The sequence below is a fragment of the Cyprinus carpio genome, chromosome A18 (assembly GCF_018340385.1).
Source record: "Cyprinus carpio isolate SPL01 chromosome A18, ASM1834038v1, whole genome shotgun sequence".
NCBI lineage: Eukaryota > Metazoa > Chordata > Actinopteri > Cypriniformes > Cyprinidae > Cyprinus > Cyprinus carpio.
The window spans coordinates 14,956,608-14,976,493 of NC_056589.1; the positions used below are offsets into that span (position 1 = coordinate 14,956,608).

Sequence of the window (19,886 nt, forward strand, 5' to 3'; positions counted from 1 at the left end):
ATAGTCAAGTATAGTAATTATTAAACACAAATATTCTAAAATCAAAATTTTATGGTTAAAGCCATTTTATGGCTGAGCATTTTAAATGCATTCGGTTACTATTTTTTGAGGTGGCAATTTTATATGCATTCATATGATGTGGATTGTACAAAAACATACGATTTTTAGAAAAAAAAAAAGCAAGCATGAGGGTCCACTCCTAACCCCACCCTAAACATAACCCCCAGTGAGGCACAAGCAGATCATACGAAAACGTATACTCATACCTATTAGCCATGGAATTTGCCAAAATAGAGTACTGATAGTGTAAATTAGTTACAACCTGCTATGAGACTGTGTTACCGATACCACATGATGTTGGTGGTAGAAGGTGTTGGACGTTACACCACTCTCTGAAAACTAAAACGTGATAGTGATAGGCGATAGGTGATATTAGCATGTCTCTAAGCTTATATAAGTTTATTTAACATTTCTCTCAAATTTTTTTTAACTGAAACTGTGAATTTTGGGACTGCCTTTTCCATAAATCTTATCTTAATTTTGCAATGAGGAAGTAAGCTATTTTCTGTGTGAGACTTCCATTTCAGCTAAAAATAACTGGAATCATTTGACACCGGAAGTCTTGCACATTCCTGTGCTTGTTTACTTGCTTTTGCATTAAAAAAGGTGGATAATTATACTGCCTACTCTTTGGAGCAGACTATGTATAAAGAACAAACCTTGACGGTTCCTTAAAATGCTGCAGAGGTTGTCAGCTCTAAAGGTTATGGAATGGAGCAACTGAAGCTCCCTCAACCTGAATCTTGAGGCCAGGTGAGAAGGTGAAGACATACTTTCTGAATTTAAATCATATCAGGAAGGACTAAAAAGTCAAAAAGTCCTTCGGGTTAGTAGATCAGTAAAGCTGTGAGATACAAAAGATGCAGACAGAATGGAAAACTACGCGTGACTGCCTACAAACTCAGAGAAGCAGGGGTTCTGGAGAGGTGGGACTGGTAATGTATTAGGAGACCAGTTAAGGCGTTTGTTGAGTGTGTGTATGAGTGCGTACTTAAATCTCACACACAAACACACACTCCATAAATCATCAAAAGCGCTAATAGTATAGTACTCTAAATACCCTAAGAGAACAACAGTGCAGTTTTGAGGGCTGAGTCAGCCTATTTTGCAAATATTTTGCATTATTGGTTTTCCCAGCTGGAGGGAAAGTGCTAGAAAAACTATTCACACCTCTACTAGCTTCCTTTTTATTGTTGCCGGTCTACAAATAAAGCCAAATTGGTCAAAACTGTGATGTGTTCAGCATGTCTTGTCTTGTTCTGTTCTTTTTTTTCAACTGTTTTGTGTGCAGCCATCTCTCTGCACTCGCTCAAGTCATGCAATAAACACAAAGATAAACTGTTAAAGAGACAAAGACTCAGAATCCAGCAAAGGAGTGCACAGATCAGTCCACAACAGGTATAAAGAGAAAAGAGAAGGAGAGACAGAGAAAGAGATGAAAGGATGAGAGACATCGAGTGTGCGGGGTGCAGTGGTTCTGGACGTGTTCACTCAGTGCATGGCAGGAGCTGTAGCTGTAGCTGTTGGCTCCGCTGACTCCCATGGCCCCAGCCCCAGGCCCCCCCATACCATCTCTGTCTGTCGCACCTCAAAGGATGGCTCCTCGCCCCCCTCCTCTCCCCCTTCGTCCTCCTCACCAATGTGGCAGCTCTGAACAGAGAGATATGTCAGGTTAGCAACTCGCGTTACATCTATAAATGAAAAGTTTTCAAAGTTTGATTTATGACTTACTTTTGCCATAATATCAGCGTATGACATATACAGATGATCCACTTCAAGTTTACTGCGGTGGGGAAGAAACAAATGTCAAACAAATTTCAAAAATATAATCGGTTTGACTGTACTGACACTATTGGACAAGATCAAAACATGGAATTTTTTTAATGAATTGAGCTGGATGATGTCACAATAAATGAACTTTGCAACATTGACTATCAAACTGAACTGAATCAACATTGAAATTACTTGTGCTAAACAATAATACTATTGCCTTCTGTGGAGATACTTTTTAAAGATTAACTGAATTTAATATTTGATGAACTTAGCAACAGTTACTGAACTAGTTTCAGCTCTTACTTCGAACATTGAACTAATTTGTTCTGAATTCTTTCATAATTGACAAACTTTGTTATTAAACTAAACCGAATCAACTTTGAAATAATTTGATCTGAACATTTGCACCTGTCTTTGGTACAGCTGCTTTAAAATTAAAGTAATTTCATAACTGATACATTTTTAAACAGTTAATTTCTTGTTTATTTCTGTGAAAGCTGCTTTGAAACAATCTGTATTATATAAAGTGTTATTTAAATAATTGAGATTTTACTTAAGAAGAAACACTTTTAAGACATCACGTTCACCAAACCACAGAGCGATATCTTACGTTTTCTCAGTGAGAGCGGTGCGGCTAAAGTGAAGGATGAGCTGATGAAGGGGGTCTGGCTTAGATTCGGTTTCTTCCTCTTCTTCTTCTTCCTGCTCCAATGCTTTCTGCAAAAACCAACACTATGAACAAACTACCCTAAACCGGGTGTAAGCAGGGAGCGTAAACAGACTTACGGATAAGTCATCTATCATCTTATCTTCAAACGAGTAGCCCTCATTTCCAATCCAATTGCGTTTGTAACCATCAAGGAACATATTAGATGCCCGGTGCCTGAAATAAAAGGAAAAATAAGTCTGTGCATCCCACTTTACTCCTGGACACCACTAAAGGAAGGGTATGCGTGTCTTACTTAGGAATGTTGTACAGCGGTGTCATTCTGAAGCAGGCCACCACGGCCCTACGACGCTGTTTGGACAGAAGCTTGTGCCAAACCATCTTCTTGGACTTGAATGAATGCTCAGTCTACAGGAAGACACAGAGGGAGAAGAAATGGATTATTTCCCTGAGGACAAAGAGTGTGTGACTACATGTATGCATTCAAACAGGCCTCACCAGCTCAATGTGGTAGAGAACAGCCGAAACTTCCTGAACTCTCTTCACAACCTTCTCCGGTGCATCTGCGTCTTCAGCTTTACCTGAGGTCTCTTTATATAGACTCATCTGCCAGCGCATAGACGGGTCCTCAACCTACAGACAGACAGAGATGTGTACATGCAGACACTTGTTGTGATGGAGAGACCTTAAAGTTGTCTTCCATCACTGGTTTTCATGTGTTCTTATTGTTTCAGGTTCATTGTTATAATATTAACAGGGGGTTCGCTCGTATGTATTTCCTTATCTAGCAGAATGGGGTGAAAACTTGAGGGGAAGTGCTCATTTTAGCTAATTTATGGAAATGTTTGTGCAAATATGTTTTGATTTATCTGTCCTCTTTTTAATGGTATTAATTGTATTTATCTACTTAACTCCTGTTAATGTTCCTAATTCTCATGTATAAATCATATTGTGAGTCAAGAGTTTATTTAATAAAAACCATTTTCAGACCATTTTATTAAAAATACATATTTATTTGCACATTTTGCCCATCTGCTCGAAATAAACACTTTTTTTGGATGCCAACTTCTCTCTCGTGATTTTGATCCTCCTCTGGACTGCTTGGGTTGTTTTCACAGTTATATTTTACTTTAGATGTTTTTTAACTTGGCTGTGTCTATACTTACCTTTCCCTGTTGATGCAGGTTATTCTGCAGAAACTCTCTCACTTCTTCATCTGTGTCTTTCTGTAACATTAAAATGACCAACGAGTCAACAAAACTAATACTAATCAGCGCACACTATCTTTCAAAGGTTTGGGGTGAGTAAATGCTGTTCTTCTTAACTTTTTATTCATCAAAGGATATTCAAAAAAGTCATGATTTCCAAAAAAACAAAAAAAAAATAAAATAAAAAAAACACTGATAATATATGTTTCTTGAGCACCAAATCAGCATATATGAATTATTTCTGAAGGAATCATGTGACACTGAAGTAATAAATGCTGAAAATTCAGCTTTACCATCACAGGTATAAATTACATTTTAAAATAAATTAAAATAAAAAACAGTTATTTTGCATTGTAATAACATTACACAATATTATTGTTTCACTGTATTTTTGATAAATGCAGCCTTGCATTGTTTCAAAAGTATGAACAAATCTTACTGACCCCAAACTTTTGAACGGTAGTTTTTTGAGAGAGTTTTTTGTTGCGATGTTTGGATGTAAATCAGCCAGCCATCCTAATCAAACTATATGGCTAAACATGTGGCTAAGTACCAGAGAGTAGCGGATCTTGGCCAGGTTTATAAGCTCTTGGTCTGCAGGGGAACACATGTTGAGGCCGATGGGGAGCAGTTTCTTCAGGGCTGCTACAATCAGCGAGGTCTGAACAGAATAACGGTCCCCGCGGCGTTTCTTCTTGGTCCTCTCAACATCTGAGCCTCCACCCTATAAAAACTCTGTAGGGTTAGACTGACACAAGGATGCTCTTACCTAGAAAGACAGGTTTGGCCCACAAACAGACTGTTTTGGGAAAAGAATATGGATTTGTTTTAGGAAAGACTGGTTTTATTGACAAAAACAGTCTTTAAATGGATGCTTTCTAAGTGAATAATGTGAATACAGAAACAATTCTCTGGAAACATCTCCCTTCTGTAAGTGTCTTGCTTTCTGAATAGTTGATGATTAGCTACAGCTTTTACATTGTTAAATAATGTGTTAATGGTGGCTACTTTCTATGTTTTACAGATTAAGAAGGACATGGGGAAATTTATCAAACTAGCATTGAGGGAAAATAACACCATGCTTTAAAGGCATGTTTTATCAGTCAGTTTATTAGGAAATGTTAGAGCTAAACATACAGCAGTCTCATTGTTAATAGTGTAAGTTTACCAACCCTTCAGCACAGCACTCTTAAAACAACACTAGGCTTTGGGGCCGCTTCGAACCTAACACACTCTCTGAATCTGTGCCTGTAAGACGTCATTAATGACTGTTGCCTACTACAACAAGAGCTCCCTCTGGCCTTTCAGCATGAGATGAGATGCAAGACATAAGCAAAGTGAAGATAAGGAAACACTAGACAAGACAAGACATGAGATGAGAAGAGAGGAGATTAGGAAAAGACGAGGAGAATAGAGATGGGGGGGGGGGATGGGGTCATATTGTGATTTTTATTTAATTTCTTTTTTATAAAAACTGTGATTGTGATTTGCTCATAGACTGTATAAAAACACAGAGGTAGTGTCCGTGACTTCACACATAGAATTCTGAAGAGTGTTTTTGAAGCTCAAAGTGGGCAGAGTGGGCTGTCGCCATCTTGGTAGCGCGTCATCGTGCGTCACTCCCGGATAATCGAAAATGGGCAAAGAGGTGGGACATGGTTGCTAAACCACGCCCACATAGCTCAACTGCAGTGACAGCAGAGGCGATCCACCTGTCACTCAAGTGGACACGCCCTTAATTATGCAGAACTTTAAGGCTTAATATAATTTAAACGGATGAGTTATAAAAAAATTTGTGGCCATTCGATGAATTGCAGTTTTAGTCACTTCCGTGTTGGTTTCACGAGAGAGACCGGAAGGTTGCCGCTCGGATTCGCTCCAGGTTTGCTGAGCTTGTTTGTACAGCTGAAAAATAAAGTGCTGCAGCTGTGACGTCAAGACCCTGAAGACTAATTCGTCACTGGTTCCCTCAAGATTTTCTTTTGTTTTTTTTAAGAGGTTTTTCAATTCATGAGTAAAATAATGTCAGTGGTGATGCTTTGACATTTTGCTTTACAACATGAATTACACACACACATACTGAATTGTAAAGCAGTTGTTTATTTGAAAAAAATGCTTGCTTCTAAAAAGTAGCTACATAAGAACGTTCATTGTGTGAGTGTGTGCAATTTACATTATGTTAACCACAGACTTTATTTTAAACATGAACTGAAAAAAAAAAAAAAAAAAACATTATAAGAACCCAAATCTCTAGGGAACCAGTGACAAATTAGTCTTACGGGTTTAGCTGCAGCACTCTTTTTGTCCAAAAATGTGGTTATTATATATCAATTAAACACTGACCGTTAATTGGTTTTACCAATATTTTCCCTGATATTTAATTCTAAATTTTTCTAAAAACCCGATTCCAAAAAAGTTGGGACACTGTACAAATTGTGAATAAAAACAGAATGCAATGATGTGGAAGTTTCAAATTTCAATATTTTATTCAGAATACAACATCGATGACATCAAATGTTTAAACTGATTTTAAATTTGATGGCATCAACACATCTCAAAAAAGTTGGGACAAGGCCATGTTTACCACTGTGTGGCATCCCCTTTTCTTTTTATAACAGTCTGCAAACGTCTGGGGACTGAGGAGACAAGTTTCTCAAGTTTAGGAATAGGAATGTTGTCCCATTCTTGTCTAATACAGGCTTCTAGTTGCTCAACTGCCTTAGGTCTTCTTTGTCGCATCTTCCTCTTTATGATGCGCCAAATGTTTTCTATGGGTGAAAGATCTGGACTGCAGGTTGCCCATTTCAGTACCCGGATCCTTCTTCTACACAGCTATGATGTTGTAATTGATGCAGTATGTGGTCTGGCATTGTCATGTTGGAAAATGCAAGGTCTTCCCTGAAAGAGACGACGTCTGGATGGGAGCATATGCTGTTCTTGAACTTGGAAATATCTTTCAGCATTGATGGTGCCTTTCCAGATGTGTAAGCTGCCCATGCCACACGCACTCATGCAACCCCATACCATCAGAGATGCAGGCTTCTGAACTGAGCACTGATAACAACTTGGGTTGTCCTTGTCCTCTTTAGTCCGGATGACATGGCGTACCAGTTTTCCAAAAAGAACTTCAAATTTTGGATTCGTCTGACCACAGAACAGTTTTCCACTTTGCCACAGTCAATTTTAAATGAGCCTTGGCCCAGAGAAAACGGCTGCGCTTCTGGATCATGTTTAGATATGGCTTCTTTTTGACCTATAGAGTTTTAGCCGGCAACGGCGAATGGCGTGGTGGATTGTGTTCACCGACAATGTTTTCTGGAAGTATTCCTGAGCCCATGTTTTGATTTCCACTACAGTAGCATTTCTGTATGTGATGCAGTGCCGTCTAAGGGCCTGAAGATCATGGGCATCCAGTATGGTTTTCCGGCCTTGACCCCTTACGCACAGAGATTGTTCCAGATTCTCTGAATCTATGGATGATATTATGCACTGTAGATGATGATAACTTCAAACTCTTTGCAATTTTTCTCTGAGAAATTCCTTTCTGATATTACTCCACTATTTTTACCCACAGCATTGGGGGAATTGGTAATCCTCTCTACCCATCTTGACTTCTGAGAGACACTTCCACTCTGAGAGGCTCTTTTTATACCCGATCATGTTGCCAATTGACCTAATAAGTTGCAAATTGGTCCTTCAGCTGTTCCTTATATGTACATTTAACTTTTCCGGCCTCTTATTGCTACCTGTCCCAACTTTTTTGGAATGTGTAGCTCTCATGAAATCCAAAATGAGCCAATATTTAGCAAGACATTCCAAAATGTCTCACTTTCAACATTTGATATGTTATCTTTATTATATTGTGAATAAAATACACGTTTATGAGATTTGTAAATTATTCCATTCCTTTTTTACTCACAATTTGTACAGTGTCCCAACTTTTTTGGAATCGGGTTTGTATTATCGAGTTGTAATATCGGATTCACCAATATATGGCGCTTATGTATATGTGGGGGGGCACATTAAGAATTGCGTGTGAGACTGCCATTGTGGCAAAGTATTTTGAAGAGAGACAAGTCAAACAATGGCGTTTACTGGTAAAGTAACTTGGTATTGGTTATTGGTCACATAAACATGCAAATAATCGGTTCTAAAAAAAATCACTATCAGTCGAACTCTAATATCAATATAACTTTGAATAAATAAAAAGTTAAAAATATTATTTAAGAAAAGTATTAATTATTTTATTTTACAGTACAACTGTAAAATTAAAACACAAATATTTGTGACGTATTTTCTTCATTTCCAGACCAAGCTTTTATTTTTGGAAAACCACAGGGATAAAACTTCTCCATTATAAATGCTTCTCATTAAAATTTTGGCATGTGTTGTGTTTTTAAACACATGTTATAAGTGATGCAAACTCACAGCACATGCAGAGGTGAAGATTGTGTGAAGTAGATACTAAAAACACCGGATCATGAGCTACTTGTGTCTAAATGAACACAGTGCCACACTTCACTCTGAAACATTGAGTGCATTTGTTTATTTTAATAAACTGCAGCCTTTTGTGATATGATAATCGCATTTGAAATTACTTTTTTTTGATTGGGGGGGGGTTATTCTTTCAGCCCTAGAAAAAGCAGATGAGACAAGCCAAGAGAATAAAACAAGAAGAAAATGATTAGAGGGGAAGAGAAATGAGGAAACAAGAGGTGAGAAGAGACTAAACTATATGGGAGGAGATATCAGTAAGGATGAGACCAGAAGACATGAGAGGAATATATTACATCTGGATGTATTAGACAGAGAGGGGCACCCATGGTGAGGAGATAACAGATGGTGCTACAGTAATGGCCATCTCACAGCACAGAGGAGGAGGCAGTCTCCTGCAAAGTGAATAGTATCATTGTGCTAGCTAACACCTAACAGAGACAAACTTTTTAGGAAAGTGAGCAAGTGAGTTGGGTTTGGGTAACATGTTAATTAATAACTTGAACAGAATGGACACAAAAGTCACATTAACTTGAATGAATTAAACAAAGGGAGGGAAATATTAGATGAGAGATGTAATGAGAACTGTTCCCTTTATAGGAAAAGCTATGTTCCCTCCCTACATTACCAATGTGCTCATACATTTCCCTGAAATCTGTAAAGATTAAGTGATGGGTAATGGTTTGATTTTTATAATGAGTATATTTGCTCCTAGTGAGGGAGCATCACCACGAGAGCTTGTGGGGAAAAAACAGTAACATCAAACCAGACAACTGCAATAAAAGAAAGTAAAGGAAACAGACAAGTCTGCAAGAACTTGCAGCAGTCAAAATCCATCAGAGGCACATCAATCAAAATCACTGTCAGGAAGATGGAACTCAGATCCAGCGAGAGTTAAAGATCCAGCTGAAAAGGGGTGCCATGATCCTGAGACTAAAGTCTATGGCTGAGGGCTTTCATCAAACAAGGTACCAACATACCTCACACACACTGGCAACGAATGAGGGTATGGACTTCTGGTTGTTGAGTATATATGTGAGTGTCTGCCAGTGTGTGTGGGAGTTTGATGAAAAGCCCTGCTTGTGCGCCATGCGAGCAGCACAGCTCTTTTTTTATCGTGCAGAAACACGGTCTGACCTCTCCGTCTCCGCCCTACACACCCCGATTCCACAGCAAGACAGGACACAGAGAGAGACAGCACTGTTAAAACTTACACCCTCACAGACAGGAAAAACATCAATGGATCTATAACCCACTGTGAGAGTAGAAACAGTGTCTGTCCTGAACAGGACATGAGGTCAGCAATCATCTGAAGAAATGGACTTTTAACAAATCTAACAAATTTCATTTCATTTAAAAATGTCTAAACATCAATTATTAAATAACATTTTGAAAAGGTGGAGAAAGCACAAAAAATAACAACTTTTACATTTACACTTAAATGTCAATTTTATGCAGCAGCAAGTGGACAAACTCACCTTGCTCATCTTGCTTTTGCTGTCAGCAGTGAGGAAGGACATGTTGTTGATCTCATTCATCACCACAAAATTCTGCTCCTCACGCTTGAAATTCTGCAAATAATAGTAAAAGAGTTATAAGAAAAGTGGAAGGGAGAAGAGACAAGAACAGACAAAAAGAGACAAGAGACGTGACAAGACAACAAACAAGATGAAAAGAGATTAGAAGAGACAAGATGAGATAAGACAAGAAGTTAAAGACATGTTGGAGGAGATCAGAAGACAAAGAGACAAGAAGAAACTAGACATGAGACAAGACAATGGGATTTTAATCATAGAGAGGGGAAAAACAGACTTACGTGAGATTTGGACCAGAAGATGAAGACTTCTCCAACCATCCTGAAGAGGTCCTCAGCATCAGGGTCAGGACAGGTCAACCATCTCGCCCTTTAAATGACAAAGAACCAAATCAGAGAAGACTTCTCTACAACTTTAAGAATTTTTTTTTTATATAATTTTTTAAATAATGATCATTTGGCTTCATAAGACCTCAATATATTACCAGGAACCGCAGGTGTTAATTTTATATTGCCTCCTTTTTTTTTGCCGTTGGTGTGCATTTTATGAATCACCAAGGACCATGATTTCAGCTAAATCTTCTGTTCTACTTAAGAAAAATAAATCACCTACATCTTGGATTTCCTGAGGGTGAGTAAATCACCAGGAAAAATTCATTTTTGGGTGAACTTTCTCTTTATGTATTTCAAGCAGAAGACCACATAACTTTAACATGAGCTTATAATAAACAGAACGTTATTGTCTGTTGTTTTGGATGCTAATATAATTATTGTTTTTGGTGTGAAAGGGCCTTTACTCCTGCAAAGGTTTCAAAGTGTCTAAAATGTACGTTTGTTGGTGGTCTTGTTACAAAAATAAAGCCTAAAATGGTACTAGGCTGCGTTTCTCGATAACGATTGATCTTAGCACTTAAGAGTGTTTTCTACGAGTCATTTTACGAATGTTCATTATTGTTTCACGTGAGTTTCCCAAAAATGCACTTAACACAATCGAATGTAGCCCTGCTTTAAGTGCTACTTAGGAGTCGCTATCTGTTTGTCAAGTGCTGAAATATAATATAATATTAATCTACTATACATAATAATATATATTATATATATAGTAGATTAATATTATACTATGTAGTATATAATATATAGTATTTCCAGGTCCAATACATGGCTGGTTTTCGATTACTCCAGAGCACTCGTAGATCTATGAAGATTTTCAAGTACTACTTAAGTTACGATGGTTTTGGGATATGGTCCGCAAGTCTAAGATGATTCATGCAATCGTTTTTACGATCAACTTAAGCTTACGATAATGTTGGGAAATGCAGCCCTGGACTACAAAATTGTCCATTGGTGTGGAAACTTATATAGTTATTGTTATTGGTGTGAATGGGCCTTTACTACTGCAAAGGCTTTAAAGTATCTGGATTTACTTCTGTTGGTGATCTCGTAACAAAAAATAGTTTGAAACAGTTGTTTCAAGAAAGATACCTGTTGTTGTCCACGTATCGGATGAGTAGCGGGTAAAGAGCATACAGATCCCTGCAGAGCACAGCGAATTCATCACGAATGGTTCCCTGCTCACTGTCCATCTCTGCCTTTCCCTCCATACGCAGCTGATCCTCCTCGGCCACCACCTTTCCACAGCGTTTCTTCAGCTTCTCCATGGTGGGGATGAAGTGGGACTTCAGCATCTCAGGCTTTGCCCTGCTCACGATGGGCTGAGCAAACACTGTGGAGGAATGTTAGGAGGAACTCTGTAAGTAAATTCTTGGTATCAACTACCATTTTTTAAAGACTCCACATTTAGTTTCCTCACCTGCCAATCTCTTCATCCAGGAAGCTTCATCAATGCCCAGGTTATTGACGACAATCTTCATGATGCTACCCAGGAGCTGATTGAGATGTTCGGAGGTGACATCCGTGCACAGGCAGCCTTCCTGCTCTGGGAAGTTCTCCGGTCCCCTCTCCCACCAGCGGGGCAGATAGTTGCACAGCATGGGCAGGGTGATCTCAATCACGTGGGGCATCTCTGTATAACGGGCCCCAGACTCTGCCAGATCCCCGATCTCTTTCATCAACACGTCCAGCTCAGGGATGTCGAGACACAGTTCCTGCACTTGACTGGGCAGACCCAGGACTGAAACATGGATGATAAGGCAGTTAAGGAAGCGCTAGTTGATCATAACACCTATAGATGGAATCCGTTCAGTGTGAGCTACTGACTTGTTCTCTCTCGTGGGGTTTTGGTGGTGTACACTGAGTATGAGTTGAACTCGTTGAGGTGAGGCTCCAGAAAAGCAACAGGCATAGCAGCAGCCAGATGAGCCAGACACTCTCCTAGAGCTGGTCTTTGGCTGTGATATCACACCATAACATATGTTAACATAACATTCTGTAAAAATGGCTCATATAGAAACAAAAACTATATATGCAAAGCTGTTTCTTACTTCTCAGCATGAGGGGTTTTCACAGTGCCCAGCGAATATATACTGCACATGATACGGTAACAGGATATCTGCAAGTCATCCACTGAGTGATGAAGGAGGGAGACAAAATATGAGGGACAGTGAGTGATCTACTGTATATAACAATTACGATATCACAATTATTTGCAGATTTATTCTGATTTTGTATTTTCTAACTTTCGATTAATTATTGTTACCTCAGTAATTTGTTGCTGAGTTTCTGGAATTAAATTAAATTAAATAAAATTAAATTAAATTAAATTAAATTAAATTAAATTAAATTAAATTAAATTAAATTAAATTAAATTAAATTAAATTAAATTAAATTAGGTAATACTACTTATTTATACCATTGTTATTTTACTTTATTTAAATAAAATCAAAATTAGATAAGATAATACTACTTGTCATTTATTGTTATTTTACTTTGTTATAATAAATATAACTATATATATTAAATGTTATTACAATAAAGAAAATAATTTTTTTATAATACTACTTATTTACACCACTTATTCTTATTTTAATTACGCCATACGTCATGCTCCCGGAACTGCTCCTGTGTACAACTGTTGGCGCAAGCTAGATTAAAGTGATTATTACGTTTTGAATATGGATATTTTTCTTACAAAAACGCATCGAGTCGCTACAGGAGGCCTTTGTTCACCCCCCGGAGCCGTGTGAGACACTTTTTTAAAGGAAGGGCACTTTTTATTTCACTTCTTTTGGACTGAAGCAATGCAACACCCACTGACTGAAATGATAGAGCTTGAAAGATCAAAGACAATTTTTAATATAACTCCAACTGGATTCGTCTAAAAGAAGAAAGTCATATACACCTAGGATGCCTCAGGGGTGAGTAAAACACAGCCTAATTTTCATTTTGGGATGAACTAACCCTTTAATTAAACTGTATTGAATTAAATTACATTAATTTGTTTTATTATACTACTCATTTACACCATTTATCATTTAAAATTAAATTAAATTTGATCACATTACTTATTTACACCATTTATTATTGTACTATATGTATGCCATTTTCACTTTTGCTATTTTACAGTCAGTGAAGCACACTGAACTGAAACTTAATTGGTAGAAAGAGCAAAATATGCACAGCCTTTTTAATTTTATTCTTCCCAAATGTTAATTATTACTGCAATTCATTAATCTATTTATAAATTAAGTAAATGTACTCAGCTATGTAGGTTAAATTTAGTCATGTTAAATGACCCTGTTGAAACCTATGAAAATAACTCACACATGACATCATCTCCAAACTGGTGCTGGGCGATGTGGTCGAATAGTGAGGTGAGCACTGGCAGAAGAGCAGTGGTAGTGTAGCTTATGTTCTGAGATACACCTTTCACCTGTTACAGAGACAGAAGGACACAGGTAAAGAGGCTCAATTTAGCAACTTTGGCAAAGAACAAAGTTACATCTCGGAGAACAGGGTTATATTTACAACTGACCTGGTTTTTGGTAGACACTTTCCCCAATTTGAGGTTTTCAACCATCTTCTCAATATCATCGGCAGCACTCTCAAAGAAAGAGCGCAGACCAGCCTTCACAATCTCAGGCCCAGATTTCATCACAGTTCTGGAAGAAAAAGCAAAATAAAAGACAAAAATAAATCAATTTAATTCATAAACATAAATTAATGGTGTAAACATTAGAAAAACACTGGGTATCACGTGGTCAACACACATACCTGGCGTCCAGTGAGCAGGAAAGAATATGAAGACAGTTGACCACTGCTGAGGCATCAGTGCCTGCACACACAAACATTCAGAGCATGACACAGGACTTTTATTTTCACCTACAATTAACCTACAGCATGTGGACTGAGGATACTATGCAACAATATATGACACAGATATAGTATGAAGTGATAGAATTAAAGCCAAAGCAGATATTCTTCTGAAATACAGTACTCATATTATAATGATTCTGACTATAGGACTACTGAGCCAACACTGCAAATGGAGCACCAACTTAAGCAAAACACAGCAAATCATTAGAAAAGCACCCAGAGAAAGAAAGAAAGAAAGAAAGAAAGAAAGAAAGAACTGACTAAATTAAATTAAATGCCACATATTTATGCTATTTTAATTATTTGACATAAATTAAATTAAATAATTATATTTATGCCATTTTCGTTATTTGACTTAAATTAGATAATAATACTTATTTACACCACTTTCACTATTTGTAATAAAATTACATAAATATGACAATTTAAATATTGTTATTTTAATTAAATGAAATTAATGAAACTAAATAATACTACTTATTTATGCCATTTTAATAGTTATTTTGTTTTAATTAAAGAAAGAATTATTTCAAATAATAATTAAGAAAGAAAGAAAGAAAAAGAAAGAAAAAAACCAAACCAAGAACTCAGAGCAAATAAGTGGAACTATTAGGAATGGATATACTGATGATGTGAAACATTAAAGAAAACAGGGATGATGCAGTGGAAAAATGAAAATGTGCAATCGGGTCATCATGCAGGATTCTTACCAAAGAGGGAAACCCTGTGTCTCACCAGACTGGCCAACTTACAGAAGATACTGAGATAGAAGATACATAGATAGAAACAGAAGGAGAAAAGAGGGGTGGAGGTTTGGGAAAGAGGAAATGGCATGAAGAGGAATAAAAGGAAGAGGTTAAGGTGATGGAAAAGTAGGTGCAAAATAATGTGATCCATAAAAGATAAATGTAACAAAAAGGATGAGGGAACCCGTGGGAAAATACTCCGGGAAGGGGCAGAGAGAAAACCACAGGCAAGAAGTGTGAGGAGCAGAGAGGATGTGACAGGTTGCAACATCAAAACTAGCTGACATCATTTAAAATGTTAAAAATTAAAATCTTTAAGGTATATAAAATCTGACTAGATTACCACAGAATAATGAAGCTCTGTAGAATTAGTTACCTTGCAATCATCTCCTTCTCCTTGTTGGAGGCATGACCACCACTGCCCAAGACTTTAGCAGGTGTGGACAGGAAATACAGGCAGTGATTCTTAAAGTACTGGTTTACCAATGGAAGCAGAATCTACATGAAGAGAATATAAAGAGGAAGAGCAAAGTTTGAGAGGCTGTGATCTGTAGGATGGAAAGTCTGTATCTCTTCCAACTAATTCCCTCTGAGCTCTTTTATTCCTCATACACTCCTATTCTAGTCACTCACCTTGGCAAAGAATTTAATCTCCTGTTCGTGAGGGGACTTCTCAACTCTTCCACTGCTCACAACAGCCTCTGGAGTAACAAATACAAAGAACATTAAAAAATACAACTTCAAATACAAACTAACATCTACACTTCTTTGGATCTAAGAAATGTATCTATGGATCTTTGAATGCATACCAAGATGAGCAATAAACTCCTGCGCAATCTCCATCCACTTCAACAGCTTCTGCAGGAACCCATATGCGAAACGCTTCTCAATAGAGGAAATCTCCTGTTCCATGTCCTTCAAACCTCTGGAGAAGAAAAACAGCAGAGAGAGAGAGAAAACAAAACAAGGACAAAACACATTTAGTTCACCTCATTACATCTGGACCTAAGCCAATTCAACATGCTTTAAAAAATAATGCAAGATTGTTATGTCATTATTTCAGGATATACAGGTCCTTCTCAAAAAATTTGCATATTGTGAAAAAGTTCATTATTTTCCATAATGTAATGATAAAAATTAAACTTTCATATATTTTAGATTCATTGCACACCAACTGAAATATTTCAGGTCTTTTGTTGTTTTAATACTGATGATTTTGGCATACAGCTCATGAAAAACCCAAAATTCCTATCTCAAAAAATTAGCATATTTCATCCGACCAATAAAAGAAAAGTGTTTTTAATACAAAAAAAGTCAACCTCCAAATAATTATGTTCAGTTATGCACTCAATACTTGGTCGGGAATCCTTTTGCAGAAATGACTGCTTCAATGCGGCGTGGCATGGAGGCAATCAGCCTGTGGCACTGCTGAGGTGTTAATGGAGGCCCAGGATGCTTCGATAGCGGCCTTAAGCTCATCCAGAGTGTTGGGTCGTGCGTCTCTCAACTTTCTCTTCTCAATATCCCACAGATTCTCTATGGGGTTCAGGTAAGGACAGTTGGCAGGCGAATTGAGCACAGTAATACCATGGTCAGTAAACCATTTACCAGTGGTTTTGGCACTGTGAGCAGGTGCCAGGTCGTGCTGAAAAACGAAATCTTCATCTCCATAAAGCTTTTCAGCAGATGGAAGCATGAAGTGCTCCAAAATCTCCTGATAGCTAGCTGCATTGACCCTGCCCTTGATAAAACACAGTGGACCAACACCAGCAGCAGACATGGCACCCCAGACCATCACTGACTGTGGGTACTTGACACTGGACTTCAGGCATTTTGGCATTTCCTTCTCCCCAGTCTTCCTCCAGACTCTGGCACCTTGGTTTCCGAAATGACATGCAAAATTTGCTTTCATCCGAAAAAAGTACTTTGGACCACTGAGCAACAGTCCAGTGCTGCTTCTCTGTAGCCCAGGTCAGGCGCTTCTGCCGCTGTTTCTGGTTCAAAAGCACATGCCTGTGCATGGTGGCTCTGGATGTTTCTACTCCAGACTCAGTCCACTGCTTCCGCAGGTCCCCCAAAGGTCTGGAATCGGTCCTTCTCCACAATCTTCCTCATGGTCCGGTCACCTCTTCTCGTTGTGCAGCGTTTTTTGCCACACTTTTTCCTTCCCACAGACTTCCCACTGAGGTGCCTTGATACAGCACTCTGGGAACAGCCTATTCGTTCAGAAATTTCTTTCTGTGTCTTACCCTCTCGCTTGAGGGTGTCAGGGATGGCCTTCTGGACAGCAGTCAGGTCGGCAGTCTTACCCATGATTGCAGTTTTGAGTAATGAACCAGGCTGGGAGTTTTTAAAAGCCTCAGGAATCTTTTGCAGGTGTTTAGAGTTAATTAGTTGATTCAGATGATTAGGTTAATAGCTCGTTTAGAGAACCTTTTTCATGATATGCTAATTTTTTGAGATAGGAATTTTGGGGTTTTCATGAGCTGTGTGCCAAAAATCATCAGTATTAAAACAATTTAAAAGACCTGAAATATTTCAGTTGGTGTGCAATGAATCTAAAATATATGAAAGTTTAATTTTTATCATTACATTATGGAAAATAACGAACTTTTTCACAATATGCTAATTTTTTGAGAAGGACCTGTACAGCGGAGGTCAAAATTAGAGAACAATCTATAAATAGATTTTTTTTCTGAAATATTGTTAATCTTCATTAGTCAAAATTTGAAGGAATATTAGCTGTAGGTATGCCACTGATCCACTAACATTTGACAAAAAAAAAACCAAGGCATTTCAACAAAAACTTTCAAATATAATCTTTCTTAGTAGGAATAAGGAATAATTAGTAGGAAGTGTAGAGGCCCCTGCTTTGTTCCCCCCCCCCCCCCCCCCCCCCCCCCCCCCCCCCCCCCCCACCCCCCCCCCCCCCCCCCCCAGGCCCCTGCTTTTTCCAAATATAATCTTTCTTAGTAGGAATAAGGAATAATTAGTAGGAAGTGTAGAGGCCCCTGCTTTGAGTGACTGTGGCTGCAGGACATCACTAGTTTCTCACACTGTGCTGGTGTGATCTTGGTCCACTCTTCTTCCACTCTCTACTACAGTTTGGTAACTGAAGCAGGTTTCTTGGCCGTAACTTTGTCGCCAAGGATTTTCCAGAGATTTTGAATCGGGTTTAGGTCAGGACTCTGATCTGGTCATTTCATGATTTCAATGCTTTCAGCTTCAAGGAACTGCTTTACACATTTTGTGTGACGGGGGCAAAATTTAAGGCAGATTGGGAGATGCTTGCAGGGAAGGAACTGCATGTTGCTGAAGGAGGTTGTAATAAACAATTGCATTTACTCTGCCATGTATCTGTATAAGAGCCCCAACTCCTGCTGCACAATCGCAATGATGGTGATGTGCGAATTACAACATTAACACACACATACCATAAACTCTTAAAAATGGTCATGTATTACATGTGTAAATCATGTATTTGTACAATTAAGGCAATTCATGACTAAAAGGTTGCCGACCCCTGGCCTAATAAGAAGAATTGGAGCCACGTTTGGAAGTACAGTCTACAAAATATGTGTGTAAAATACAGTAGTTTTTTCTTGTTCACAGGCTTTCAGCATTCTTAAGAAAACCTAAAGAACTTCAACTACTGCCAAAGAATAGCAACAAGAAATTGTAATTTTAGACCTTAATCACTTTAACATCAATTCTTGTTGTACGGCAAAAGTTGGGTACCTGGTGACAGCATATCCATTAAACTGGAGGAATTTGAGTAGGTCTTGGGCTTTCTCTCTGTCTCTTGTCTTCTCTTTGGCCGTCAATGTATCATATGGTACCAACAAAGGATGGGTGCCACCACCTATGAACACAAAAACACAAAAAACTAGGAGACAGCCCACGGGTTTATATTCCAAACATTATTTTGTACAGTCAACATGATCAATTATACCCTTGGCCTGCAGCTCCACCTTTTTCTTGCGGCCCCAAGTGTTATGGTAATTCTCAGCAAGCTGTTCTGCCATGGACTGAACAGAGGGAAACATGGGAAGTGAATCAATCACAAGGGTTTCTGAAAACCAAAGTTATAGTTTTATACTGAATTGATGTAAATAATATACCTGTAGCTCTCTGGACAAGGCCATGCCTGTCAGGTCCACTGGCTGGGGAGAGTATCCTTGGCTGGGATCATAGGTGGCCTGCAGGAGATAAACATATATGTTTGGATATTGGGCTCATACAATATGATATTTTCATCTTCTTTGTACCATCTCTCTGTTACCTGAGCAGTCTGGGAGATCTTCCTGGTGGCCTTCACTTCAATTTTCTCAGTTTCTCCTTCTCTGGCTTTCTCCAGAGTCCATTCCCATGCAAGCATGGCCTTGACGGACTCTTTAATGGGCCAGCGATAGATCTCTTTATCCTAGTGAGAGAGAATTCAAAAGACAGGTTGACCTTGATTTTGGAAAACCAATTGTAACAACCAACTGACAAAGAAGATCCATTCAGACCTTTTCTGAGAAAGTCTTGTATGGCCGCAGCATGGGGTGAGTTTTGCTGTTCTCATCTAAAACCTCTCCAAATGTCCAGTTGTTTTGGATCTGAAAGATGGAAACAAAAGGTTACAAAGCCTACAGTCATGGCCAAAAATATTGGCCCCCTTGGTAAATATGATCAAAAAAGGCTGTGAAAATTCATCTGCATTGTTAATCCTTTTGGTCTTTTATTTAAGAAATTCACAAAAATGTATCCTTTCATTGGATAATAAGAATTTAAAATGGGAGGAAATATCATTATGAAATAAATGTTTTTCTCTAATACACATTGGCCACAATTAATCCCCCCCTTTTATTCAATACTTTTTGAAACCTCCATTTGCCAGTTTAACAGGTCTAAATTTTCTCATATAATGCCTGATTAGGTTAGAGAACACCTGACAAGAGATCAGAGACCATTCCTTCATCCAGAATCACTCCAGACCCTTTAGATTCCCAGGTACATGTTGGTGCTTCTCCTCTTCAGTTCACTCCTCTCATTTTCTGTAGGGTTTAGGTCAGAGGACTGGAATGGCTATAGCAGAAGCTTGGTTTTGAGCTCAGTGACCCATTTCTGTGTTGTTTTTGAGGTTTGTG

At 38.3% G+C, this 19,886-nt stretch overlaps 1 protein-coding gene across 15 annotated transcripts in view; it reads right to left on the minus strand.

Annotated features, from left to right (window-relative positions):
- LOC109108995 (ryanodine receptor 1-like) overlaps positions 1-19,886 on the minus strand; it is a 107,158-nt gene that overhangs the window by 32,533 nt on the left and 54,739 nt on the right. For 8 of the 15 annotated variants that reach the window (XM_042775088.1, XM_042775092.1, XM_042775093.1 and 5 more), the window contains 27 exons: positions 19,266-19,355; positions 19,037-19,177; positions 18,876-18,953; positions 18,707-18,782; positions 18,493-18,616; positions 15,564-15,679; positions 15,388-15,455; positions 15,131-15,252; positions 14,719-14,768; positions 13,907-13,967; positions 13,668-13,794; positions 13,457-13,565; positions 12,178-12,259; positions 11,954-12,084; positions 11,547-11,867; positions 11,219-11,459; positions 10,019-10,106; positions 9,681-9,773; positions 9,340-9,354; positions 4,262-4,432; positions 3,667-3,726; positions 2,999-3,133; positions 2,796-2,908; positions 2,620-2,716; positions 2,444-2,550; positions 1,792-1,843; positions 1,630-1,710 (listed from right to left, as the gene is read on the minus strand). In XM_042775088.1, the coding sequence (XP_042631022.1) occupies positions 1,630-1,710; positions 1,792-1,843; positions 2,444-2,550; positions 2,620-2,716; positions 2,796-2,908; positions 2,999-3,133; positions 3,667-3,726; positions 4,262-4,432; positions 9,340-9,354; positions 9,681-9,773; positions 10,019-10,106; positions 11,219-11,459; positions 11,547-11,867; positions 11,954-12,084; positions 12,178-12,259; positions 13,457-13,565; positions 13,668-13,794; positions 13,907-13,967; positions 14,719-14,768; positions 15,131-15,252; positions 15,388-15,455; positions 15,564-15,679; positions 18,493-18,616; positions 18,707-18,782; positions 18,876-18,953; positions 19,037-19,177; positions 19,266-19,355 (2,949 nt within the window). The remainder of the gene's footprint in view (positions 1-1,629; positions 1,711-1,791; positions 1,844-2,443; positions 2,551-2,619; positions 2,717-2,795; positions 2,909-2,998; positions 3,134-3,666; positions 3,727-4,261; positions 4,433-9,339; positions 9,355-9,680; positions 9,774-10,018; positions 10,107-11,218; positions 11,460-11,546; positions 11,868-11,953; positions 12,085-12,177; positions 12,260-13,456; positions 13,566-13,667; positions 13,795-13,906; positions 13,968-14,718; positions 14,769-15,130; positions 15,253-15,387; positions 15,456-15,563; positions 15,680-18,492; positions 18,617-18,706; positions 18,783-18,875; positions 18,954-19,036; positions 19,178-19,265; positions 19,356-19,886) is intronic. The other 7 variants (XM_042775101.1, XM_042775096.1, XM_042775090.1 and 4 more) reach the window with 3 other exon arrangements.